Genomic DNA, 27,400 nt, shown 5'->3' on the forward strand with positions numbered 1-27,400 from the left:
AGAGTGGCGGTGAAGTCTTTTTATTTTTAATTACTTTTTTTTTTTGGTGTGCAAGTTTATTCATCGACAAAATGAAAGTTTGCGTTTTTTTTTTAAATGTTTTTTGGCCAGATGGAGGCTATGAAACCAAAACTACAAAGAAATAACAAGACGATGAATCAATCCCATATAAAACTGAGAACAATAAAGCTGAAAATTCTTTGGGAGAATCCGTTAATAGTTTGAGCTCGAGTGGCATGCTCAAACTCATCTTGGCTGGAACATCTGTACAAGAATTCCTTTCTGTCCAAAAGTGATTTGATTTAATCTTCAGTCCCAGTTACAACAGATTTGTGTCTGTTTACGACAATAGACTTCGTGTCTACGTGATATCAGACGGAATCATGTACAATTTGCATTATACATACGCAAAGCTATCGTTTCGATGAAAAAAAAAAAAAAAATCAAGAATTACGCCGGCGATATTTGTGCTTTCGGCTATTGATGATAAAGATGTGAAATTATTGCTACATGTTTTATGGGCCTATTCTTGGTTTGCCCCACTTCACATCATCATGAAGGTTCTTTTTCTGTAGGCCTTACATTTCAAGTTGACTCACCTCTTCCCGCTACATTGCAAAATCATGCAAACATGTGTCCATGGAAGGCCCATGGACTTTTCCAAGCAAGTGTTGGGTAAAATACCAGACCGGATGAAAATGACGCCGGCGATATTTCGGCTTTCGGCGATTGATGATGAAGATGTGAAATTATTGCTACGTGTTTTATGGGCCTATTCTTGGATTGCCCCTCTTCACATCATCATGTAGGTTCTTTTTCTCTAGGCCTTACATTTCAAGCTGACTTTCCTCTTCCCGCTACATTGCAAACTGATGCATGCAAACATGTGTCCATGCAATTCGTATTTTGGGCCATCCACTTTCCAAGCGATGGGCTGGGTAAAAGAGAATCAATTCTAGCAAAATTCCATATGTCGTGTGACTGATTCCCTCCAAGGCCAAGGCCACACCCTAAGATTACGACAACATTATAAGAAAATGATGGTCTTATCTGAGCCCACACGTGGCATCTCAAAAAGATTGTTCTCGGTATCTACCGGTTTGGATTGGTAAAAGCCAGTAGTGAATTCCCACAGCAAGCCCAATCCCTTTTGATCGTATGTGATGTGCTTTTGGTGAAGCCCAAAAGTGTCGAATACATTTTTAAGAGGGCCTATTTGCGAAGAGGCCCGTTCATAGCTGTCGTCCGGATGGAATTCAGGGTAATTCCGGTCATCTACTACCGACAGTCCGTTTGTGAGGTTGGAGGTGGAGTCATCATCTTTCAGGCGCTCATGGATTCCTTATTGAGCGCATATTCCACAACTTCAGACGACGAAGATGAGAGTATGGCGCGAGCCAGGCCCGAATTCCCTGCAGCTAAACGGGCAAAACCCGATTCTCCTAACCCAAAACCCATTACCACTCCATCATACCGCCAAAGCCTCAGCTCGAATCTCCCAACAGAAGCAGAAGCTCCCATTCCCGGCAGATACATATCAAAGCGAGAGCGAGCGGCCTTGGCATCAGGCGGCTTGGTTTCTGACCCGAGCCCGCCTAGTCTTCCCCTAATATCACCGGGTCCTCTACTTCCCTTGCCCTTCTACACTCGTGTCTGCTTTCGATTTTGCCTGCTATTCGTGTATGTTTTCTATTTGTGAATGGGTTCTGGGCATCCTGAATTCTTTGGATGTTATTCGAAGTTATTGACAATTTTAAGTTTTTTTGTTAAAGGAAGTTTTTGTTAGACTTGACGGTCATTTTTGTATTCAGAATTGGCCCATCCAAAGATGGCCGACTAGGAAAGGAAATTTGTCATTACAGGACAGTAGCTTAGCCTTTTTAGTTGTTCAATTTCGATCTATTCATGTTTATAATTGATCTTCCCTTTGGGTAAGTTGGGATAATATGAAGTTGTACTCCTATAAGAAAGTGAAAATGCTAAGGATTGAAATTTCACCAAACTTAAGTTAAATTAAGGTATAAAGAAATGAACTTTGAAGTTCAATTATCTAAGAACTGACTAAAGCCACCGTGTTGTATTAGACCACCAGGATAAAAGTTCAGTTATTGTCACTTCACTACTTTTTTGTAACATTTTTTTTTATATAGTTCGATAGCTTACTATTAGTTGTTGTGCCTATATAATACATCAAGACGGGACTCAACAGGAAAGATTGGAGGTCTAGAATGTGCACAGAGTTAAAAGAAATTAATTGTAGTAGAATATGGGCATAATGGAGCCGTACCTTGTGGACAGATTAGATTGATTCAGGTAAAGCATTTATCTATAAAGTTGAAATATCCATCATGATAAACATTGCAACTAATTTTTGTTTGGCTCTGGGAACAATGCAAAGATATTTTCTTATCCTTTATCTTAGCAAGAGAGTTGGAGGGGGATGGCAAGACCAAGGATATAAGAATTTAGGAACCCTTTTTGCTTTCTGAGTTGCAAGTTTTGGGTTTTGGACGAGTATGCAGAAAATGTTTTAGGGGGGTTTGAGTCCCATGGCCTGGCTTCTATGGGTTGCAATTTCCATTGATGTGAGTGCTCTTTTGCCACAATTCTATTACTTAAACATCTACATTACTGACTCAGTTTGTTTTGTTGTTTCAGAACTGGGAACGCTTTCAGTATCTGAGTTGCCACATTCTGTGTTGTCAAAATTGAGGCATCCAATGAAGGGTCGTGCAAACTTGGGCCAGACACCTGAAGCTGTTACCATAACTCTTCATGGACACACAAAGCCTGTCAACACTGTACAATGGTCTAGAAGTCATGGTGGGTACTTCATGTAGCCAATTTCTTAATAAAGACGTGGTCCTATCTTCCTCATCCTCGCTACACCCAGCATAATATAAAGAGAATATATCCAAAGCGCTTTTTACTTGCTACCTCAATTGTTTCTTTCTTCATGATTGTTTCAGTATTAGTATGTTCTACTTGTGTGTTAAATATGTGTTGATATTCATGGTCTTTTCTAGTGATGGTCTGATTTTGATTTCTGTTGCAAATTTTCAATATTTTTCATTGGAAATCTGATTGTAGGGTAGGATAGACTAGCAAAAAAAGCCTTGATTGCTTGTGCTACACGTCCTTTATTTGGGCCTAGCGGGCATATGAGGTAAGATTAGAAATTCATGTCCTTTGTGTTGGACACTCCATTAGACTCGATACTTTTCAGGCTTTGGGCAGATGATAGATAAAGAAAAAGGAGAATGTTAGGTAAGGCTAAGTACAAGATATTTGTGTGTTAGATTGGTTGTTAACTTAATGAAAATATAAGGTAGTACCAAAACCAAAATGCATAATCAAGCATTCAAAAAAAGTTGCAATCTTTGCTCTTATGCTCATTCACTCATCGTGTAATGCTAATGTTGAGTTTTCTTACTTAAGGAATGCAGCATTAAGAAGTTCTGAAACTGAGGTCATTATGTAAATTGTCCATTCCATACCATCCTTGCATGTCTGATCTGTTCCAAAGTTTAGTGTTCAGCTCATCTTCTTGCATCTGCCGGAATGGATCACACTATCTGCATATGGAATGTGTGGAGTGGAGAGCAGAAGAGGGCACGTATACTTAACTTTCACAAGGCTGCTGTGAAGGATGTGAAGTGGTCAGAGCAGGGACTATATGTACTATCTTGTGGATATGACTGTTCATCAAGGTTAATTGATGTTGAAAGGGGAAGAGAGGCTCAGGTTTTCAAGGAGGATCAGGTGGTTGGAGTAGTAAAGTTTCATCCAGATAACTCCAACATTTTCCTCTCAGGGGGTTCAAAAGGCCTTCTTAAATTATGGGATGTTAGAATGGGTAGGGTGGTCCATGAATATACCCGAAGTCTTGGTCCGGTCCTTGATGTGGAGTTTTCTGCTGATGGCAAGCAACTGATTTCTTCAAGTGATGAGTCAAGAAGCAATCTCAGTGAAAATTCAATAATTGTTTGGGATGTTTCACGACAGGTTCCGTTATCTAATCAGGTAAAATTCTACACAGTCCTCTCTGACTTTCTTAGGGATTTCTATAATTTCTGATAATGGCTTTGGGGATATTTTTCGTGAAATGAGTCATGAATTGACATTTGTTTTATAATGATGCTAGGATTTTGTATTTTACATTTTTTTGGGGTGCTATGGAGGGCCTAAGGCCCGTTACGTGCTAGGATTTTTATTTTATTTTTTTTGGTATTTTACTTTATTTTCCTGACTGACCTTGTTAAGATTAAACCACATATTAGTAATGTGGATCCTCTGTATCTGTTTGATGCAATATTAGAAATGGTTCTTGGCGAAGATCGGTGGAAAGTGAGAAAGACAACAATAATATGCTGTTTAACTACTTCAAAGTTTTCTTTCATTGACACCCACATATTTACCCTCTTCAGGTTTATGTTGAGGCATATACCTGTCCATGTATCAGGTACCACCCCAAGGATCCATATTTTATTGCCCAATCAAATGGAAACTACATTGCAATTTTCTCTTCCAAGTCCCCCTTCAAATTAGATAAGTACAGGAGATACGAAAGTCACGGAGTTTTTGGGTTTCCGATCAAATGCAATTTTAGCTTAGGAGGAGACATGGTAGCCTCTGGCTCCTCTGATGGTTGTATCTACTTTTACGACTCAACAACATCTGGACTCGTTAGAAAGATCAAGGCTCACGAGCAAGCCTGCATAGATGTTTCTTTTCATCCTGCCATACCTACAGTTGTTGCTACCTGTAGTTGGAATGGAGAAATTTGCATATTTGATTGAGCTGCTGCTAACCAAGCATGACATTCAGATTAGATGCAGTTTTGAACACCTGCATCAACTTACTTCAATGGGATGACACAGCCACTGTTTTGGCATAAAAAATTACTCCAAATAATTTCTTAAGCTAGGTTTGGCATGAAAATTTGGTTAGGCAGATGATTGGAGTTCAGCATTATGTATAGATTTTGGGGTACATTTTTGTGCTCTCACGAGTCGCTCCCTCTTTCTTCTTGTTTCTTCTCTTGTTTGTAGTTTTTCTTGGTGAAAAGAAAACCTTTGTGCTTCATGTGCTTCGACTCTTGATGTACTTGGCCCCTCAAAATGTACTTAAAATTCTTAAAATCTGAGAGATCTTAATGCGGTTTGTAGACTTGAGTTCAATTGTTCGTGTTCTCGCTTGGTAACAAAGCCATGGGGAGTCCGTTATAGAGAGCCGGCATAATATGAAATGCTACGTACAGATGTCAAGAACTGCTCTGTTGAAGATACTGATTGGACTTGGCATGGTGCATTAACCATCCAGTGGAGGGTTTAGTGATGCTTAGGCATACATCTTATTCCATGCCAAGCTAAACATGCATCCGATTGATGCAAACAATCCTATTGAGATTTGCCTCGACTACAAGGCTGCTGGAGTTGTAGATTCTTGGTCATCACGGGACACTTTGTGTAAGTGAACATAGTGGATCTCAAATCAAAATCTGCACCGGCAGCACAAATTTTAATGATGACTTTCTTGAATGGTCAACGGTGAATAGTGTCATCACCAGAAAGGAGCATTATCAAATTATAGGAGCTAGACATGAATGATCAAACTCTACGTTCGGGTCATTGGTAAATCCTACATTTTGTAGATTCACTCTCCTTGTAATATAATCATAGCCCTATAGGGACCTATATAATTTTCGTTTGACAAGGAGTCCAGAGAAAAAGAGAAGCTTGATGTTTCCAATTATACGAAAAGAGGTTGAGATATTTGAGACATTAATGTGGGCTTTAGCCTAGCTGCTGGTTAGTGACTGGGCTAATTGGTCCCATATGATTCTGAAATCTGCAGCTTTGAAACAAGAAATACTTTATTTCCACTTCTAAGGACGTTTGATGGTGAGGATTGAACTGCAAAAGACGATCAAAATTGCATTGAAATGGTAGGATTCGGCTCGTACTTGGCAGATAGAGATAGGCTATGCCGCATCTGCGTCTAGATACTCCTAACCCGCACCTAACATCATTGCAAATGTTTGAAGGAAGCTGGGTGTGGGGGCTAATGTTTTAGCAGAGCTGATGTTCATCCACATTTCTTTCATGAGAAATAGGCGAGAAGAGGGAGGGGGGCAAAAGGATGGTTGAGCAAGACAAAATTATGGGAACTCTCTTCCTATTGTTTATGGGGTTCATTTAGAGGGAGACATGACACACCACCTCCCTTTTTAGTTGTACCAGTAACTTGTAAGTGGGACCTTCTTTCAATCCAGGCTCCTATGTCTTCCTCTCAACACCGTCACACACGCGCACGCGCGCACACACACATATTAGACACTTATAGAACACATAATAGAGATCAAAAAAATATGTACACTGTTAGTGTAGAAAAGATTAATATATATATATATATTTCAAAGAAGTATTCAATGCACAAGGTAGAAGAGACACAGCAAAATTTCCCATACAGCAATGGCCCACAAACCCCTTCACAAATCTCCTCTTTTGGGCACCGTTGTTAATGGAAAAATAGGGTAACCTTTGATTCTTGAAAAAAGAACAAGAATTTACACAGTTCTGCTGCCTACATTTGCCTATGTTCACAACTTTTATTTTCAAGCTCTGCATGAATGTGTCCCCCACATTGCCTGGTTCAATGCTTCCCTTCAAATTTGTTGTACAAGTTCTTGAAGTGTCAAAAAGAAAAGGCAGGGAATTAATATTAAAAAAAAAAAACTCACTAACAAAAAAGGGGGTGGATTTTCCCCCTCCATATGACTCGAATCATATTGTAAAAGAGTGATACTTTTTAAAAGAGTACTTTGGTGGTCAAGCGGGCGTCGGTCCCGCAGGCTGCGCCAACAGGCGACATGAAACGATGGGCTAAAAGGTTTCATCTCTATGAGCCAATCACTTGGAATGATCCCAAACTTCTGAGGTCCAAGTCAGTGGCTATATTTGTGTTTCGATTAGGGAACATAAAAGAAGATTATGGGCTATGAGGGAATCTAAAACTTGTAATTAAGGACGTAAGTTTTAGTGCTTTGGAATCACAAGGCACCAAATTTTTTTTATTTTTTTCTTCTCCTTCGTCTTTATTAATTCATACTTTTGATCCATCTTGTCGTGTTTTCCACTTAGGATTGATGTTAACCTTCTCCTACATAGTCGAATTTTACTTAGGAACGCTCTCAACACACAAAACATTATCTCCAATCTTCCAATCCTGACCTCCAAAAGTGAGCGACAAACTCATTTTATTTGGTACTTATCATGTGATTTGTAGCCGCGGCCTGGCTCGTGACCGTATGTCTGGCCGCCCTTTATTTGTTCCCCGGCGCCTGCCTGTGTGAAATTTAGTCTTATTACTTACACAGTCTGGCCAAGCCACTAATTATGCTTTTCTTTCCAATTTGGGAAGGAAGCATCCCTTCCTTTCTAAAGATGAATTTGTAATGTTGTAGGCCATCTGGCAATTAAGCTGGGGTTGCCATTTGCCACTTAAATATTAAGATATATATTTTGCTAATCCTAGCCTAGGGTGCTCCACGGAGCTAACCTTCATGATTACAGCCCCATGCCTCGCTCTTGCTATAGGATTTCGAGTGTTAATCATTTTGTAAAAGGCATCACCAAAATGTTTAAACGGTACCGTCCATTGATGGTTAGATTTCTATAATTAATTATCTGAAAATGAATTAATACTAAGTCAACTGAGGCAACTATTTGTAGTCTACAAGCCTTCTCTTCGTGCAACTGGTGACACTCTTTTGTTGTCAAATTAAGAATAACAGCATATATATATATATATATATATATATATATATATATATGTGCGCGCGCGCTCTCTGAATTAGACTTTCATTGATACCACCTATACGCACTTTCTTTCTCTCCCTCAGTTGACCTTTAGAAAGACCTAAAGGGCAAGTCAGAAGTATGAATTTGTTTATCTTATTTCAGAAAAAAAAAAAAACCCATTCTTGCTGGATCATCTTTTTCTTCTGATATGATATATGGTCGATCCAAATAAACCAAAGAATTAAGAATTTTCAGGTCGTCATTACTTTTAACCTTTTTGTACTCCGAAAGGCTTAACTGAAGAGCTTATTTCCCAAATCCGTTGTATTAATCTATTTAACTGTAAAGCTTTTTGTTGATTTCAGAAATTCAAATCACAAACTACGAAATGAATCCCATTTCACTCAGAGACAACAATGAATGTACAAGACTGGAATCTTGACAGTTCATTCAAAATCAAAAAAGTAAAGGGAAACTTTTGTTTTGTTTTGTTTTGTTTTGTCAGTACAGCAGACTTATTGAAGCATTGGCCGCAGAAAGGAAAAGAAAACAAAATTATTTCTGCAGTTGCAGATTTATTTAACAACAGGTGCGTGAATAGTGTCCGTAATGTTTTTTTCCTGGAGCACTTGACCGACAAGAGTGCAAAAACAGTGAGAGGATAAAGACCACCATCCAAACAATTCTACCCCAATCCATTTCATCCTCACCAACTAATGTGGAGAAAAAGATGGCCAAATAGACAAGAAAGATTCAAGGTTGAAACACCTATTCCTCATCTGGGGTAAAATCACCATCCATGAAAGTGAAATAAAGACCATAAAGCTGAATTAACGACAAGTCGTACAGGCACACAGGGAAAAATGAAAAGAAGAAGCCCGACTCATCGGCGACTTTTTTATCCTAGCTCACAAGACTTTTGCTCTAACTTGCAGATAAGGACTTCAATTTTGACACCAAACCCTTTTTCAAATGACTAGAGAAAAGCACAAAACGATGAATGTATATGAGTTGAGCAATGATCAAGACTTGAGTGCTTTTGATAATTTTGTGGGAGAGTGAATAAGAGGAAACACACACTAAAATTTAAATAAAAGCAATTTGACTTTGGATAGCAACAGTGTGTACTGCGATATCCAGTTGTTACGCGAAGTGGAGAACACGATCACACCAAATTATTTAACCTATCTATCAAGGGCTTTCCTTTCTTTCTTTCTTTTTTTCCCCTCTTTCTTTTATTACACATAGTTGGATTTTAGTGTGTCCATGCAAATGCAAGGACAACCATGTCCGGAACTCCGGATATTTGTACAACCACGTACAAAACCAAACGTCTCATAATAATAGCTTTCCATCTTAGTGCGTGAATTTGCACGCTATCATCACCGTGGCATATTCAAGCCATACAATGGTTTCATCAATCACTCAGGATTACTTTTTCTTTTCTTTTTTTTTTTGGTCTTCGTTATAGCGAAAAGATCTTTTAGAAAATGAAGGAAAATGAAGGCTCAGCCAAAATGACGAATGAAAATGTTGACCGTAGTCTAAGACTAATCTCTTCTAAAACCAAGACGAATAATGAATCCCAAAAAGAAGCGGCAATGGATATCGTTAATGACAATATTCACCCCTCAATATGTCGGTCGACTACTTGTAATCCTCATTCAGAAATTTGCTTGCCAATGCAACCAAGAATAAAGAAGAAAAAAATTTTTTTTGCCCAAAAGAAAAAGGGATATAAGATGCTGGGAAACAAAAGCCAACTGTATACTCCAGCCCTAGTCGGCAAAGTATGAAGGTCTTGTCTCAAATATTTGTCCAAATACCATGCATGATTAGAATTTTGTGTGACAACTCTGTATGAACGACCAACAAAAGTAATGTAGCCAGCCTCCTCAATTAGTGCATCATCCGGCAACTTTTACTTTTTAGGGCTAATCGGGCTTTGCATTGTGTGCAATAAAAGTTGCATGGTATGCAACTTTTACTTTTTAGTGCATCATCCGGTAAGTAATACACTATTTTGAGACATTGGATTGCAATGCACAGTGGTAGTATCCTAGTGTTTGCAACTTTTCTATTCTTTATTTTTTTTTTAGTCTTTCTTTTGGTGTACATTGCTGCCAAGCATTGATAACCTCAACCTCCTTGACCACAGTTTTTTTTTCTTTATCCTTTAACCATATGTTGCATAGCCCTCATGATTTTGCTATTGCATGGCTAGCCTTTTTTACCTGGTGAAGAACAAAAAGATTCGATCAATAATTCAACCGGGCTGGGATGCTGAATGACACATTGACAAGTCTAGACTCTAGCGCCCATCACATAACAAAGGGTGAAATTAACTTTATCCCTCGTGATTTAGCAATTTTTCATATAACTCCCTATAGTTTTAAAGCTATATATAACCCTCCCTATAGTTTAGATTAAAGTGTTAAAGTGACGAAAATAATCTTTTGTAATGGAATCCAAGGAAATGTCGAGAATATCCTTATTTAAAAACTAAAATAGCTGAAATGACCAAAATATATAAATGAAATATGTATGACACTTTAACGCCTTATGATATTGTATTTTACTATATAACTCCCTTATAGTTTAGTGCTTGACCACATAACCCATTTATGGTTTTCAAAATATATATATAACACCCCGTAGTTAATTAATAATTTCAACTTTATAGAGGAATACTTTTGACATTTTAAGTGATTCGGTTATACAATGCAAATTTCGTTACTTTGACACTTTAATCTAAATTATTAGGAGATTATATATAGATTATCAAACCGCAAGAGAATTATGTGAAAAAGTGTTAAACCACAAAGGGGATAAAGTGTATTTTATCCTATAACAAATGCATTGGAAGCTATGTTCTCTCGGGGGGCTGCGTTTAAAGCAAAACACCATGAAAACCATGATTCCTATTCTTATTGCTGCAAAAAAGATGAGAGGCTGTACTAGAAAGTGGAAGCTAGACACACAAAATTCAACCACTTTGCCAGCATATGCTCCAGCAATGTCACCCAAGCAAATGCTTTCGATGTAATTTGCATTCTCAGGTTTGATGCCTAGCATTAAATAAAGGATTTTTTTTTCTAACAAGTGAGAGTTTTTGAATCCATGTTCTCCTACTTACAATCATTCTCACCTTACCACTCAACCCAACCCTCCACCTAGATAAAGGATTAATCTTCTCTTCATTGACATTGCATATATTTAATTGGGTTTGGATGCATGTCATTTGTGCAAAATTTGTATTTCAAATTTGAAAATTTGATAGTGTATACAACATTAATTCATAAATGTAATTTATTCTGGTTTGTTAATTTTGACCAAAAAAAATTCTTGCATTTTAAAACCTATGGCTAGTTACCATATTCTTGATTCGTCCAAACAAAATGAAAATATAAAATGGCTTCTGTGCAATGAAAAGTAAGAGGAACCAAGAAAGAAAGTACATGTGATAAAAAGAGAGATTGCTATACAAATTCGCATAGACGTGAATCTTTAGTAGCCAATCAAAGTGAAGTCTAATCCGCGTACTTTGCTCTCAATTAATTATGGATTATTGCCAGAATGTCACACAATAGGCAGGATCCTGCCTTAACGATACGGTTATCGCAACTTTTTGGAATAACGAAAAAATATTAAAAGGTATAGTCGTAGTATACAACATTTATCTTACTGGCAATTATCGTCCCTGCTATACTGAAAAGGAAACATATATGATCAGGGACCACATAATTGGTCTCCTAGCTGATTAAGTCGTGCTATTAAAATGGAGTTTTGGCCAAATGTTTGCGTTTCTTATGATGCGGGCAGGAATTTGCATCGGAGATTTGACAAAGGTGAATCTTTCATGTACTGCATTAACCATTGGTTCTGCAACAAGATCTTGTCTGAACGTGCTTTACCTCCACAAACGCGCACACACACAGTTGATATTATATTATTGATCAGAGACCACCATTAAAATGAGAAAGAAGCTTTCAGCAACAAATTTGATCAGCTCACGTGATGGCGTTTTGCTTACTTTACGTGGGAAAAAGGACGGACAAAAGAAAGAATAGTTGCATGCATGAAGATCTGATACATTTTGCATGGTTTGCAGTGGTAGACGAGCGTTAATAATTAGTTGTTTATAGAAAACACTTTCTGTTATTGTGACATAATAAACATTAATGTTATGGCTGGAAATAGAAGTGGCAAAATGGATTCATATCCACCAATCCATCCATATAAACCAACCTTAAATGGATTTGGATGATCCATATAAATTCAATGGTTTTAAATGGATAACCATTTAAATCCAATTATATTGGTGGATTTAAATGGATTATCCATCTTATCCATATACATCCATTTAACTTAAAAAATAGAAAACACATTTATAAAAATGTGAGATAAAATCTTGTGGGACCATCTATTCTTTTCTTCATAACTTTCTCATATGTCAAATTAATTTTGTGGGACCACCTATTCTTTCTTTCCTAACTTCCTCACATGCCAAGTTGCTAATAACATTAATTGCATTTTATTTGCTTATAGTTCCTAGACTTCTTCCATCATTTTCAAAATTATATTTTAGTCTCTACTCTTGTTTTTTTTTTTTTTAACTAAACTCTCACGTAGTAATGATTGCAAACATTTATATTCTTAAGTAAAGAAAAAGCGAGAATGCATCATGCAGTGTCAAAATATTTTTTAATTTTTTAATTCTTTTATTTATAAAAAGAATTTTTCTAATGAGTGTCCCCGCAACATTGATTAAAATATGTAAATGACACCTTTTTTTTTTTTTTTTTTCCAAATCCTCGTACTTGCAATCCTTCTCCCCTAATCACCCAACCCAACTATCCAAAAAAAAAAGGCACCTAATTTATTAAGTAATATAAGGTAGCTTGTATATCAATGGTATAATAAGGAGTTTCATACATTTTTAGGTACTACGTGCACATGTGATGAAAATATTTTACTTGTCAAATAACATAAGATTTCTTATTAGAATTCCACTTTAGGTGATTTAAAAATAGAACTTTGGGGATCTATATTTTTTGGAAAAAAAACATTTGGATCTTAAATTTAGGATTTGGGAGAGTAAATGGATAAATGGATGGATCATGGTTTACACTATCCATTTAAATGACATCCATTTAGATCCATTTATTAAATGGTTTTAATTGGATTGGATCAATTTGATCCACTATCCATTTAACTAAAACCATTTATCAACCATTTATCCATTTTGCCACTTCTAGCTGGAAACATATATAGCAAGAAACTTTCGAAAGAAATAGATTATGGCCCGCGCATCGCTACTATATACTTCTACGAAAACATATTTCTGAGGAAACATTCTTTATCAAAAACAGGTCGTTTTTGGGGGGGCTACAGACTCTATTTCACTAAATTTCACTCACTCACTCACTCACAAGAGAGTGCAGAAAATATTTGCATGGAAGCTTGCTTCAATTGTGCATGGTTTTGGAGCAGTACTAGTACTCGGTTTTGCTACTAGCAAAGTTACTACTTTTATTTCACTTTACCGTGAACGAAAAGATAATGTGGGTACAAAGATTAAAGAAACTCGTCAAAAAGGATGAGGAATATGTTGTGCATTTTATTAACTAGTGCAATAATCAAATGCACGCTGTAAGATTCTTACAGCTGCTACCACATCAATCATTTTTTCTTTTTCTTTTAAGGCACCACGTCAATCTTGTTGCCAACACGTCCTTTTTAGAGCAATACTCTTGGCAAATTATAAAGCTTAGCTTTTGCTAGATTTTCTATGAAACATAGATCGTTGGTATTCACAAATTGAAGCTCATTCTAGGTTACTGCAGATTGGAAGTAGAAGGTTTTAGCTTGGGGAGGTTTGAGTATGGTCTAATCCATCATTAACCTTTTTCCAAATTCAACCATGGGAACTTGATGTAGGGGTTCTACGAAGTGAATAATCCTTTATCCATCTTCACTAATCATGGTCAGTTACTATGATTTTATCAAGAAGTTAATAAAATCATCTATCGCTCTTTTGGACCAAACTATTTGATTCTTGCGGTTATTCCACCAAATACATTTGTTCACAGTTGGGCACACATGTCTTTTTATATTATTTGCTGTCAATCATCTTTAGCTGAATTTACCTTAGTCATCCAGTTTTACTCGATGCTACTTGAGTAGACACCAAAGTAATCCTCGTTATTTTAGTCATCTTTCACAACGACAGAATCATTCTTGATAATCAATCTCGACAAGAAAGTCTTTTCCTCTGTTCAAGTAGGTCGCAGTCATGAAAGTACTCATCTACCTTAATTGCTCGCACTAACTACCTACCCAAATCAACATAATCAATCATTTAACAGAATAATCAAAGCATTACACCTAAGTTGGCTTGCTTTTTTCTTTTTTTTTTTTCCTTTTCTGTGGAGCGGGGTTTTATTTCCGCTCCCTTTAAAACCAAAATTGGCTTTCTATTTTTCGCAATTCAAATGAAAGAGAAAAAGAAGAAGCTAGGTGGCTTTCCAAGGCTAAAACTTGTGTGCGAAAACATGACTGTCTGTTCGCAAAATCTGAAATTTTATCTCAACCAAAATACCCATGTGTAGTTATGAGCACCCTTGCCCCAAAACCAGAACATGCGTGAGTTGCTTGTTTTACTTAACGTCACTGCCTTACTAGATATAGAAATAGACCCCAATCCCAGTCTGCAAAGCAGAAGTAAGATACAAACTGTGTCAACAAAAAAAGTTTTTAGAGAGAAAAAGAACTTGTCAAAATTCTATTCTAGAGCCATTATTGATTGTTATGCTACAGGGGCAGGCGAAGGAGAATGAAAAGCTGGAAATATGGCAGACAAGATTGGAAGAGCAGGGATTGCGAAGGTGGTTTCAGAGGGTTGCCCAGCCACTCTTTTCTAAAATTGATCTTTGGGGGGCGCAAATTCGGTGGCAGTATAAAATTCCTTGACATTTCCTCGAGACGTTAAAATTTTTTTTATAAACGTAAAAAAACAAAACAAAATAAAATAAAATAAAATATCCGGGGGGGTGAAAGTCAGAGGTCAAAGATTTGCATTACTGTCTCTGTCTCCCACATCAAACCCACATTAATATCTGCACACATTCTTTTGATCAAAATAAACATTCCCCAAAACCAAAATCCCTCTCTTCCTCACAGCACCAAGCACTAGGCGCCCCACTTGGGTGCGGGCCTACCTGCTGCCTTGGTGCACCCGCCTTCCCTCAATTTCTCCCCCTCCACTAAGCAGCACTTCTCCCCCAACACAACCCCAAAAAAGGAAAAAAAAAAAAAACCCTTTTCATATTTCTTTCTTTTTAATTATTAATTCCAAAATTGAATACTTTCACACTAGTTTGTCTCCCTTCCAGCCGTTGGATCAGGTGACCGGTCGTGGGAACGGAGGAACTTGGACCGTTGGTGGTCAAGGATAATTCAGAGGTCAAAGGCGGCCATCGTACTATAGGACTCTAAATGATAGTTGACTTGACGTGGCCCAAGAAAGGGAAGAGCGAGGGACAGGACACGTGGCGACGAGGAGGGGCCATGACGTGCACGTGACGTGAGATTTAGGACCCTGTTTTGGGGCAACAATGAGTCTTGAAGTAGGGTGGTATTTTGATTCATTTCAGGGATAAGAAGGTAAGCTGCGAACATGGAAATTGAGTAGTGGTAGTAGAAGTTCAATGCAAACTTTCGGTGATGATGTTGCTGACTTGGCGAATTTGTCATAGTTGACCTGGGCTGGGATGGTTTTCACCTTTTTTTTCATGGAAAACAATCCAAAACTTTTGTTTGGACCAATTATTAGAAGGCAAGGTTTGATTTCGATACAACCCCAGGCTAGTGCTAGTTTTTGGGATCTAAAGATTCCACTGGTCAAATGAAAATGGATAAGAATGCTGTTATGGCTACTCTTTCATGCTCCTATAATCCTATGATGTTGATTGAAATTCGAGAAATGCATAAAATAAGTTGCGATGGTGGATGATGAACCTTTGTTATCCTTCCAAAAAAAAACCCCCTTTTTTAGTACAACTTGTAAGCTAAATGACTGAGTAATTAGCGTACATGTCTTAAAGTAATTGATTAGCGGACATGTCTGCTAAGGAAGCAAAACTTCGGTTTTCTCATGCTGGGGAAGGAAGGACACACTTAAACCACACTACATCTGCTAATTCTATCTTCAATTCCTCTGGTATTTAATTTATACGTTCGTTTGAGTTTTTTTTTTTCTTTTTTAAATCATGACTCCAACTTATCTTATCTGCCCTATCAAGCACTGTTATCTTCTGAATTAGTATAACTCAAAAACTTTTTCTTATGGCTAATTTTCATGTTTCTCTCGCTTAACATATCCTTCACAAGTATTTGATGTATGTGGGGTGGAAAGGTGATTGAAATATGTATTTACAGAAAATCTAAAAATTTTTGTGTGATGGAAAGGCGGAAAGGTGAGCCTTACACATGATTGAGTCCAGTTAGTAACAAAATTGCACCTAACATTTGTGTTCGTATTAATCTAGTGTCCAAAAAGTCCTAACTTTCACGTCAACCATTGGCAAACATGGAACAAGTTTTATCTTCAAATTTTGTGTTTTAGACACTTAAAGTCAAAAGTTAGTTATTCTTCAAACAAAATTGGAAAAGTTCCAATGTTTTGTCACTTTCATTTTTATAGCTCATTTTCGTGCTTGCGGTTTGATCATTTGTCAAAAGCAGTACAACCATGAATAGAATGCGTATTCTAACTTTATCTATTGCACCACGAGGTTCCCCAAGGGAAGAGGATATCAATTTGTTGATTGTTCCTTGGTCCATTGGAAATGAGCGAGCTAACATTTCTCTAATGGAAGAGGAAAAATCCAAAAGACGAGAAAAGCAAATCTATGATCACTATCACTTCGACTAGTCTTATTCTCAATATTTTGGCTAGTTTGTGGTCTAATTTTGATTCAAATCAACTCTCCGGCTTGAAAAAACAAATGGTAAAAATTATACAAACGGTTCCTCACATATTGGCATTATAACTTTTACATCCCTCGCATGTAAAATAATAATTTTTTTATCTCACATATATTAGTTTTGTATCTTTTATATTCCTTACATATGAAATGATAACTTTCGTTTTTCGCAAATAAAAAACATACATTTTTAGTCCCTTAAATTCATTTCTACTAATATTCTTGTCAGAAATAAATCACATGCATCTCATGCCTTGTAAATTTTAGAGGCAGAATTAGAAGATAGCAAGAAAAAAAGAGGAAAAAAATGTCCTTCACATCTCTTTCTTGGTCTTATTTTTCTAGCCAAGAATGTAGAAACAGTCGAAGTGAGCCCTATGCTTGTGGTGTCACCATTAAGCGTTGGCAGCCACCACTTTTGGTTATAAAATTTCATTAAAATTCAACTTCCCACTCAACTTTTTGCATAAAATCTTATCCCGATATTAGTTTTACAAAAAATGAATGAATATGGGTGAAAAATAGAAAAAACACTAGCTGGTAGAATCTAATTTCAATATTAGTGTCTTTTCTTTAACCTTACAACTAATAGAAAAAATGCTAGCGAATGTTTTTTTCGATATTAGTTGTGTTAGATTCTGTACACCATTATTTTTCTTTAACTTTCACCCACCTTCATTTTTCTTTTTTTAATAAAAAAATAACATCAAAATTTTGGTGAAGTATTATTGATAAAAAAATGATAGCAGCCGATGGCGACACTACCAGCACGGTGGTCGAAGGCAGCTGTGGTTGGTGTCACATTCTTGGTTACAAAAATAAGACAAAAAAATACAAAATCAATATACGAGAGATGAAAAATCATCATTATATAAGTAAAGTATGTAAAAGGTACAAAACTAATATGAGAATGATTTTCCCAAAGAAATTTTTGGTGATTCTCAACAGATTTAGTTAAAAATCAACTAGATTTTAGCAAGCTAACAATCTAAGAATCGGTTCAATTTGCTTTTTCTTTTTTTGTGAGTTCTTGAGAAATTTAGTAGAAAAATAATATTATAACAATTTTATGATTAGATATAATTTATGTGAGATAAAAAAAGGTTGATATATATATATGTGTTAAAGGAATATATCTAAAAACCCAAAATAAAATGTGTACAAAAGAAGCATTCTTGGGGCTGAACAACGGATTGAATTGCAAACCTAATACCCGGAATTTGAGTGAGGGGTGACTTTAGCAACCATCTGTACGGTTACACAGCAATGCTACGAAACAAAATAAAATGATGGTTAGAAGACAACATGTCGCAAACTAATAGTAGTTTATAGCCGTGAAGTCACTTAAATTGATGTTGAGGTTCTAGCTTTAACTTTTAAAATCTCGTATTCCTTCCATAATAGGAAGGTACTTCAACTTTCTTCTTTACCCCCTTCATCATTTGTAAAACCTCAAAAATGGAGAAATGAATTATTGTCGGTCATTTGCGTACATAATTCATAACTCTAATGTCTAATCACGTAGACCAAGTGAGTTTTGGTACCTTCATCCGGAACTGTTTGTCAAGTAATGATTCTTCATATTTGTTGTATGTATTGCATTTTAATTATATTTTCTGCCATTAATGTACATCTTATAGAGTGAAAGTATGTTTTGCTTGTGTTAAAAAAAAGTTATAAACAAAGGAATTAGTGAAGACTGAATTACCTATTTGTAGAAAGAATGGCAAATTATGCCTTGTTTGAATTGTCATTTTTCTCTAAAATTTTTTTACATTTTTTTGTGAATATATTTTTTAATTATTTTTTTATTTCACATACATTAATCATTACCGTACATTTTTTATAAAAATTTCACAAAATATCAATTTAAACGAAATCTTTCCTTGAACTCTTTTTCTTGTAATGCCAAAGAAGAAGAGGGAGTCACCATAACTAGCAAAAAAAAAATTTTTTTGTTGCAACCATAACATTTCTATAACCTAATCTATCATATTCGACGGCAAGGATTAGGAGCCTATCCTATTCTACGGCAGAGATGGGGAGCCTAAAGAAATTGTATAAAGATTTAGCAAGTATACAATTCTGATTAGATCAAAGGAGTGATCTGACATCTATTTTGAATTTTTTTTACTGTATGTGGGGTTCGAACCTTGATCTACAGTCTAAAAGAAGACTTAGTAATCTCCTTTTTGGTAGTCATTGAGCCAAAGTCAATGTTGTTAAATTTAGAACGGATAGTGATTCGGTTAAACTATTAGGTCAGTTCTCAAAAATCCACTTACATCAGCATGATGTTATAATTATTTTATATTTTTATAAGTTTCAAAAATATTGAAATTAAGTTCTTGGTTATATTTGGCCAATCATGAAAAAGGTTCCAAAAATATTAAACTTGCAATCAAATATACACCTAATAATTATATATAAAAATGTAAATTCATGATTAAAATATGTCCATTCTCCAAAACTACTTGAAAAACTAAACTAAAACAAATTAATACAAGTTGGAATCACGGATGCTAAATTAATGAGATCATAGGGATGAAAACATCTTGATTTAGAGATCATTTAGAAAAACGAGTAATTTTGATATTTATACTAAATGGGTGACGTTTTCTTATTCTTATTAATAAATGAAAATGTTACAATTTAGGTAATTCAAATTATATTTGAAAAAAAGAAAAAAGAAAAGTTGGAGAATTGAATCAACCAGTAAAATCGAGTCACTAGTTAACGAATTTGTGATCATTTTGACTGATTTTTTACCAAAGCAAATTGCAAATCAGTTCGAAAAGAAAGTAGGTTCATGATTGATTGATCGGTCCGATTCGAGTCTAACAACACTGGCTAAAGCTCAATGGTTCCATGGCTAGCAAATTGTAGCCAGTCATGAATGAGAAGTGATTAATAAACGGACCCAGACATACGGCTTCTTCTAAAACGTGTGAATGAAGCCAAATAGAGATCCAGCTGTCAGGTGACCTGAAGTTCATTCCCAATCCAACACGTTTCAAAAAACGACACACCACCGCCAGTTGTCAATTCCTATCGGGACATACCGTACACCAACCATTTGTTTACATTTCTTAAACTCGGATAAACCTGCAGTTCAGAGATTTAATAGCTCAAATTATCCTGCACCACCTGATAAAAAGTACGGCGCAATTTGTACTATTGAATTTTTAAAGATTGGATCTACTCAAATGTGAACATCTTATTATTAGTACTAGCATTAATTGACGAACCTCACAAGTAGTAATTAGGACAAAAAAAAAAAAAGAAAGAAACCTTGCAAGTAGGCCACTACTAATACGATGGCCAGTAACTAACTGACTAATTAATAAAATCATTGATTAGTAGCAGCGGTAGTAGTACTTTATTATTTATAGTGCTGTAAGAAAAAAGTAAAAACTGAAGAAAGAGCTTGCTTTCTGTTACCGGGAAATGAAACGAGGAGACTCTCTGCTGGTACATTAAGGAACAGAAACACCCGCAGTACAAGCACGCATGTAACCAGACCGAAATTAGAGGGCGTTGCCATTTGCATTTCTGGCAGCCAGCCTACCACCCAACCTATGTACTATATATATATATATATAATCAATTCTCAGGGGGCCTTAAATTTTCCTTGAGAAGAGAAGGTGAATTCATTTAACCGCTTGCAAGACGAGGCGAGGCAAGTCTAATGCAAGCTAGGTTACATAGTGCGAGTACCACTTCTAGTTATTCGTAAAACTTTCTCGTAGGAATTTGTTTTGCACCAAGAAAATTAATACCTTAGCAAATTTGATGAAATTGAATATGTATAGATATTTAATTGGTAGCTTCTTACAACTGCAGATAGCAATCAACACTACTATTTTAAAATTGAAAACAAAAAAAAAGATATTTTTTTAAAATATGATTGTACCCTATTACCTTTTATTGTAAGGGTAAAACAGATAAATCACAAAACAACGTTACATCATAAGTCCTCCAAATTTTTTTATATAATATAGGTATATACTATGACGAATTGACGTGACAAAGGTCATTTTTTCATTTTGAGTTAGAATAAAAAAGAGTGAGAGAGAGAGAGAACTCTAGCATCAAAATTAATGGTGCAAGAATATCACAAGCCAATTAGAAGAACGAGATACATGTGTCTCATGCGGGAGGAGCTAAATTGGCCAGAAATTATTAATGAAGCTACAGTACGGGATTACACCGGCCAAGAATTTCCCCAAACAAAAAAAAAAAAAAAAATTTCCCGTTAACTATAATCTCTCTCTTAATTGTTTAGGCACTTGCTTACTACTCATGCAGTTGTAGTTAAATTCATGACTATTTTGGTAACCTGAAATTTACAAACCCCCCCCCCCCCCCACCAAAAAAATCCCCCTCGCTTCTTCAATGATTACAATAGCAGTATCAATTAACGTGTATATGGGAATGGTAACGGGGAAGTTTACTGGTACCGGACCCCTGAGGGCATATTCTTCCGATTTTGGGGTCACCGTCACCGGTTAGTTGGCGACTTAGCGTATCAAAGTCAAAATTAGGAGGAGGATTATGATGTGGGGGAACTTTGTTGCTAAAGTGACTGCTGGTGCCCCACTCTGACGACACCTCCGAGATCAGATTACAGGAAAAAAAAAAAAAAAAAGAGAGAGAATAGGACGAGTCTTTTGTGATAAAAAAAAATTAAATACACATAATTATTAAAGATTATCGGGGTGTTTATTTTAAGCTTAAAACTGGAAAGCGTACCCTTTTCATTTTTAACCATTTGGGTAAAGCGGGCAAAAGAATAGTGTTGCAGCCTTTTGTGTTTGCCAAAATTATTATTTTTTTTTTATAAAAAGGAAAATTTAGAATTTTCTAAATTTCCAAGAAACATGAAGAAGGCATTATATTATAGAATTATGAGCTGCCTTCATAATCACACCTGTAGAGCTCATGGCAATTCCTAAAAATTGGCGTGTGATGAAGTTAAACACAAAAATTTCTAAAAGTAGGTTTGGAATAACTGAAATATGACACTAGCCAATTTCCTTCTATTAGAAAACAGAACCACTTTTTTTTTTTTTTTGGCCTTTGGTTAAAATAGAATGTCCATTCCAAGAGCAAAAGCTTCGTGTTGAATTTCATTGCCATGATCACGAGAGACTCTGCAAGTCATCATGATACTTTCATAAATCCTTAGGCCGAAACCAGTTTTGCTGTCTTAATTTTAATTCCTAGCAATAGTCGGTCAATACTGAATTGCTTACACAATTCTTTCGATAGAATTTAATCAAGTCCATTCGATAGAGCCTCACATATGCATCAATCACTCATCCTCATAATGTACCTAAATTCTAGCTAATAGAGACGGACTTAAGATGCCTAAATTCTACTGTTCATTTTCTGAAAATTGGGTAGCAAATAGCAATCAGGTCCTGCTTGACAGTTGTTGGCTCGGTGATGTTGTTATAAAAAAAAAAAAAAAATTTGCATAATAGATTAGTGAAATGAGATAACGAATATAGCGAATTTATTAATACAGTATAGCGAATTTAGACACTCACATAGTGACAAAGCATCATCTTTTGGGATCAAGAACAGTCTTCTTCCAGGTAAAATCCGGTTATTAGTGATTCGCCTTCCAGAAAAATAGCTTAAAATTCACTTTTAGGGTTAGAAATTGCTTTACTAGCAGCACCATGGACAAATTAACAAGGAGATAGATTCAATGAAATTAACCTCAACTACGGCTATTAAATGAAAATGCAAGAAAGCAAGAAAATGGTACTACTTGGTAGACTGCTAGAATTGTGACAGACAAATTATATGAAGCATGAAAGTTTCACGTCTTCGTGAGTCATAAAGGCAATGTTCCGAAATGGAAAACACAAATGCCACAAAGGCCCATGTTACTCTCTCACTATCAAAGGCATTCGAGCACCACCCCCGGCCCTCCCCCTTTCCCCTCCCTCCTCAGTCCTCTCGCATCCCCTCCCATTTGGCCATTTTGCATTTTTTTTCTTCCTTTGCACTTTTAAACGCTATGTAAGTGGACCACATCACCCCGTTCCCGTTGCCATTTCTCTATATAAACCCCCCTCTTCTCTTCCCTTCTCCCCCACACACCCCATACCCGGAACAGCCAGCAAAGGAAGAAACTCTTGTCCTCCGTCCCTCACTCCTCCCTCCTTCCTTTCATAGTTATTTTCTCTGTCACCAATTTGCCAGTATTTCTTTTCCTACCACAAGAGCAATCAATATGCCTGAGGCACCAAAAGATGAGGGGGCTTATGCTCATGCTCACGACGACGCTAACACTATCTACAGTGTTGCTGAGGAGAAAAACAAGAAATTTCTTCAGTTTATTGAAGAAGTCACCGCTAACGCTGACGAGGTCCAAAAAAGGGTTCTTGCTGAAATCTTGTCTAGGAATGCCCATGTCGAGTGCTTAAAAAGACATGGCCTTAATGGTCAGACTGATAGAGAAACTTTCAAGAAAATCATGCCTGTCACCACTTACGAGGATATTCAGCCTGATGTTAACCGTATTGCTAATGGGGACAAGTCTCAAATCATCTGTTCACAGCCCATCTCCGAGTTCTTGACAAGGTTTGTTTTTCTTTTCTGTAACTAATGCACTGTTTTTGGTCATGTGACTTGTGTCATTCTTCTTGCATGTGCTTTAACATATTCTTTTTTGCCAGTATTCCTTTCTTTCTTTTTCCTTTTTTTTTTTTTTTCCTTTTATTCTGAAAAAAATGAGTTGTCTCTTATAGTATCTACCTCTTATCATTACATATGTTACATATGTATCTAATTTTTTTTTTCTATACAGTTCTGGGACATCTGGTGGAGAGAGGAAATTGATGCCTACAACTGAGGAAGAACTAGAAAGGAGATCATTGCTTTACAATCTTCTGATGCCTGTGATGAGTCAATTTGTTCCCGGACTAGAGAGAGGCAAAGGAATGTATTTCTTGTTTATCAAATCTGAGGCTAAGACCCCAGGTGGGCTAGTGGCTCGCCCTGTTTTAACTAGTTACTACAAAAGTTCCCACTTTAAGAACAGGTCTTTTGACCCTTACATGAACTACACTAGCCCAAACGAGACCATCTTGTGCCCTGACTCTTATCAGAGCATGTTTTCCCAAATGCTTTGTGGGTTGTGCCTAAACAAAGAGGTCCTCCGGGTTGGTGCTGTTTTTGCCTCGGGTTTCATCCGAGCAATCCGTTTTCTTGAAAAGCATTGGTCACTTTTGTGCAATGATATCCGAACTGGAACTCTAAACCCACAAATTACCGACCCGTCTGTGAGGGAAGCAGTGATGAAAATTCTAAAGCCTGACCCACAACTTGCTGAATTCATTGAGGGGGAATGTGGGATGGAGTCTTGGCGAGGGATTATTACTAGGTTGTGGCCAAACACCAAGTATATTGATGTTATCGTGACTGGGACCATGTCACAGTACATACCAACTCTGGATTACTATAGCAATGGCCTACCTCTTGTTTGCACCATGTATGCTTCTTCAGAGTGCTTTTTTGGTGTCAATCTCAACCCTCTATGCAAGCCAAGCGAAGTTTCCTATACCCTCATTCCCACCCTGGGATATTTCGAATTCTTGCCGGTTGACAGAAACAATGGCGTTACAAATTGTATTTCCATGCCGAAATCCCTCAATGGGAAGGAGAAACAGGAATTGGTTGATCTCGCTGATGTTAAGCTTGGACAGGAGTACGAGCTTGTTGTCACCACTTATGCAGGTAATATTCTGTTCATATTTTAATCCTAATAAGACTATGGTTAAAATACTCTCAAGCCTGTATGTTTTCAAAATGGCAATCCTATCCTAACCTTTTTTTTTTTTTTTTCCTTTTTTGGGTGGGTGGTCAATCTTTCAGGCCTTTATCGCTATAGAGTGGGAGATGTACTAAGGGTTGCTGGATTCAAGAACAAGGCCCCTCAATTCAACTTCATATGCCGCAAGAATGTGGTCTTAAGCATTGATTCTGATAAGACTGATGAGGTTGAGCTACAAAATGCAGTGAAAAATGCAGTGAGCCATTTGGTCCCGTTTGATGCCCAGGTGACAGATTACACTAGCTATGCTGATACCACTACAATTCCTGGACATTATGTTCTTTTCTGGGAGCTTAGCCTGAATGGCTCGACCCCAATTCCTCCTTCAGTTTTTGAGGACTGTTGCCTGGCCGTTGAGGAGTCGCTCAACAGTGTCTACCGCCAGGGTCGTGTTTCTGACAAGTCAATCGGCCCTCTTGAGATCAAGATTGTGGAGGCTGGCACATTTGATAAGCTTATGGACTATGCCCTTAGCTTAGGAGCTTCAATTAATCAGTATAAAACTCCCCGTTGCGTCAAGTTTGCACCAATTGTTGAACTTTTGAACTCGAGGGTTAAGGCCAGCTACTCCAGTCCAAAATGTCCCAAGTGGGTTGCTGGTCATAAGCAGTGGAATATCAACGTGAAATAAGGAAAGCTTGGAAGCGCTCATCTTGGTGGTAGCTGTCTTTCTTTGGATATCCCCTCCCCAAATTGAAAATTAAGGAAAAAAAACAAAGAACTGTTTTGTGATCATCCATCTTAGTGCTTAGGAATTAAAGCCCCGTGTAGGTTAAACCCCCATGATTTTAATGTTTATTTGAATCTTTGTTCAATTTTAACTGCTGCTCCCTTATTATGATAGATATTTTATTTAACCTCTTGTATAAAGCAGTTCTTGTTCTAGTAAGGCCCTTCTTCCGATTTTGCATTTTACTCTTATTATGCTGCTTTTAACTCGTAGAAATTATTTTAACAGATGTACTTTACAGGTGTAGTATTGTGTGTGTGTGTGTGTTTTTTTTAGGTTGGTTCACATGATGGTTAGTTAAAAAAAAAAAAAAAAAAAATGTAGCTCCACTGAAATTATAGTAGTATGATCCAAGTAACAGGCCCACTGTTGACTGCATGGTTCCAAAGCGGAACCTATATTTTTGTTATTTTAGTTTACTCCTTTTGGGTATATGCACCACATCTGATGGTGCCAGCTGCATTAGCTGGAAATTTAACATATTAATTTCATGGGAATTGTTTTCTTATTTCCAGCCAGGAATCCTGCCCACTTAACTCTCATGAGCAGCTTATGTACTAGTAGAACTGCATAGAAAGCATACCTGATTTGCTTTTCAAAATCCTTCCTTTTACCCTTTACTTTTTAGGAAAAGCAAACCAACTTTATGTCCCTCATAATTTAGCTCAGACTCGTGAAATTCATTGGTATTCTAGTTACTGGAAACGTTGTTAACACTCAGATAGCCCTCAACTTCAGTCAATTCTTTACTCTTTTAAAAGTAGATTTATGAACAAAAAGCTGTCCTCTAGCCTGTTCAGCAGGGGACCCAAGGCCAAGACTTTAGATGATTCATTAATTGAAAGTTATAGCGTACGTAAACTTTCCTGTAGTTATTATTATTATTGGGATAAAGTGTCAATTGCCCATTTGTCTATGGCATGTAAGTAAGACTGAAGGGAGATAATTAATGGCTTTCTTTCTTTCGTTTCCTTTTCTTGTTTGCCCTTTAGGATATTTCAGTGTGTTCACTTGTGGATGAGACTGCTGCTTTTATGCTAAGCTTCCAACTCTTCATATCAAAAACAAAGAGGGGGGCAAACCTACGTTAACGTGTAGTGCTTGACACCTATCAGAAATGAAATAATAGGGCACCATAAGCTAAATGATTCCATAAAAAAATTGTCTTGTTTCGAAGATAGGGTGGCAATAAGCTAATCCATTCCGCACCAAGCATTTTGCATTGCATCATGCTTTTCAGAAATTGAATTGATCTGACTTGTGAAATGAAGCACACAAAGTTGCTAAGGATTTGAACAGCATACCTATACTTTTTTACCCTTTTCTTTCTCTTTCTTTCTTTCCTTTTTTTTTTGTGTAAATAATAATTAGGGTTGCCTTGAACAACAGCATATGTTATTAAATTCCTGAATTTTGAGCTCAACATGAACTAGTAATTTATACATTGACTTTGTTATTTTTGGATATACGAATTATCAAGCTTACTTTTGTAATGTTTATTTTATTACTATAAGAGATGGTAGTATGGCTGCAAACGAATCAAGGCCACTCAAAATTTGTTGAGTGCACATAAGTTAATTGAGTCTACATTTAGACACATTCAATCAATCTAAACCTAGCTCAAGTCAAGTTGAGGGAGCATGTTGTGATCGGCTTAAAAATTCATCAAACTTAATCGAACTCAAACAGCCCTTGATGATGGCAAGAAATTGGCCGGTTAAAAATGAATGTAAACAAAAATATACTTGCCATTGAAGGAGGAAAAGAAGCTAAGAGATGTTTCGAGTATCAGGATCAAAACGGACTAAAAATTGCATATAAAATCTGAGGCAATCAAGTCACGTAGAAAGGAAATTTTATGTAACATTTCCGGTCGAGGTAGTTTGATACTTGCACTTCACAATTTGATGCTGGGCTCCATTATTGTCTCGCTTGAGATGGAGACGGAGACAAACGGATTGCCAGCAGAAACAATTCTTCAATTTGCTAAAAGTAAAGTTATAGCAATGAGTCGGGTAGTTGTGCTAGTCAA

The 27,400-nt window shown here is 36.6% G+C and overlaps 2 protein-coding genes across 2 annotated transcripts; both read left to right on the forward strand.

Annotated features, from left to right (window-relative positions):
- The first annotated feature begins 1,190 nt into the window (after window positions 1-1,190).
- LOC113688481 (uncharacterized) lies at window positions 1,191-5,180 on the forward strand. Its single transcript, XM_027206300.2, has 4 exons — window positions 1,191-1,619; window positions 2,659-2,823; window positions 3,539-4,023; window positions 4,428-5,180. The coding sequence occupies exons 1-4, from the start codon at window positions 1,250-1,252 to the stop codon at window positions 4,797-4,799; spliced, it is 1,392 nt and encodes a 463-aa protein (XP_027062101.1). The 5' UTR covers window positions 1,191-1,249; the 3' UTR covers window positions 4,800-5,180.
- Window positions 5,181-22,792: 17,612 nt separating this feature from the next.
- On the forward strand, window positions 22,793-25,527 carry LOC113743536 (indole-3-acetic acid-amido synthetase GH3.6). Its single transcript, XM_027271584.2, has 3 exons — window positions 22,793-23,386; window positions 23,613-24,541; window positions 24,680-25,527. The coding sequence occupies exons 1-3, from the start codon at window positions 23,037-23,039 to the stop codon at window positions 25,267-25,269; spliced, it is 1,869 nt and encodes a 622-aa protein (XP_027127385.1). The 5' UTR covers window positions 22,793-23,036; the 3' UTR covers window positions 25,270-25,527.
- Window positions 25,528-27,400: the final 1,873 nt, after the last annotated feature.

Source organism: Coffea arabica, chromosome 5e (assembly GCF_036785885.1).
Source record: "Coffea arabica cultivar ET-39 chromosome 5e, Coffea Arabica ET-39 HiFi, whole genome shotgun sequence".
Classification (NCBI taxonomy): Eukaryota; Viridiplantae; Streptophyta; class Magnoliopsida; order Gentianales; family Rubiaceae; genus Coffea; species Coffea arabica.

Excerpts from the sequence above, each read along its gene's own strand:
- LOC113688481 (XM_027206300.2), top strand. The coding sequence starts at position 1,250 with ATGGAATTCAGGGTAATTCCGGTCATCTACTACCGACAGTCCGTTTGT. Across the intron at positions 2,824-3,538 it reads ACAATGGTCTAGAAGTCATG|CTCATCTTCTTGCATCTGCC; the intron begins GTGGGTACTTCA and ends TTTAGTGTTCAG. Across the intron at positions 4,024-4,427 it reads AGGTTCCGTTATCTAATCAG|GTTTATGTTGAGGCATATAC; the intron begins GTAAAATTCTAC and ends TACCCTCTTCAG.
- LOC113743536 (XM_027271584.2), top strand. The coding sequence starts at position 23,037 with ATGCCTGAGGCACCAAAAGATGAGGGGGCTTATGCTCATGCTCACGAC. Across the intron at positions 23,387-23,612 it reads ATCTCCGAGTTCTTGACAAG|TTCTGGGACATCTGGTGGAG; the intron begins GTTTGTTTTTCT and ends TTTTCTATACAG. Across the intron at positions 24,542-24,679 it reads TGTTGTCACCACTTATGCAG|GCCTTTATCGCTATAGAGTG; the intron begins GTAATATTCTGT and ends TCAATCTTTCAG.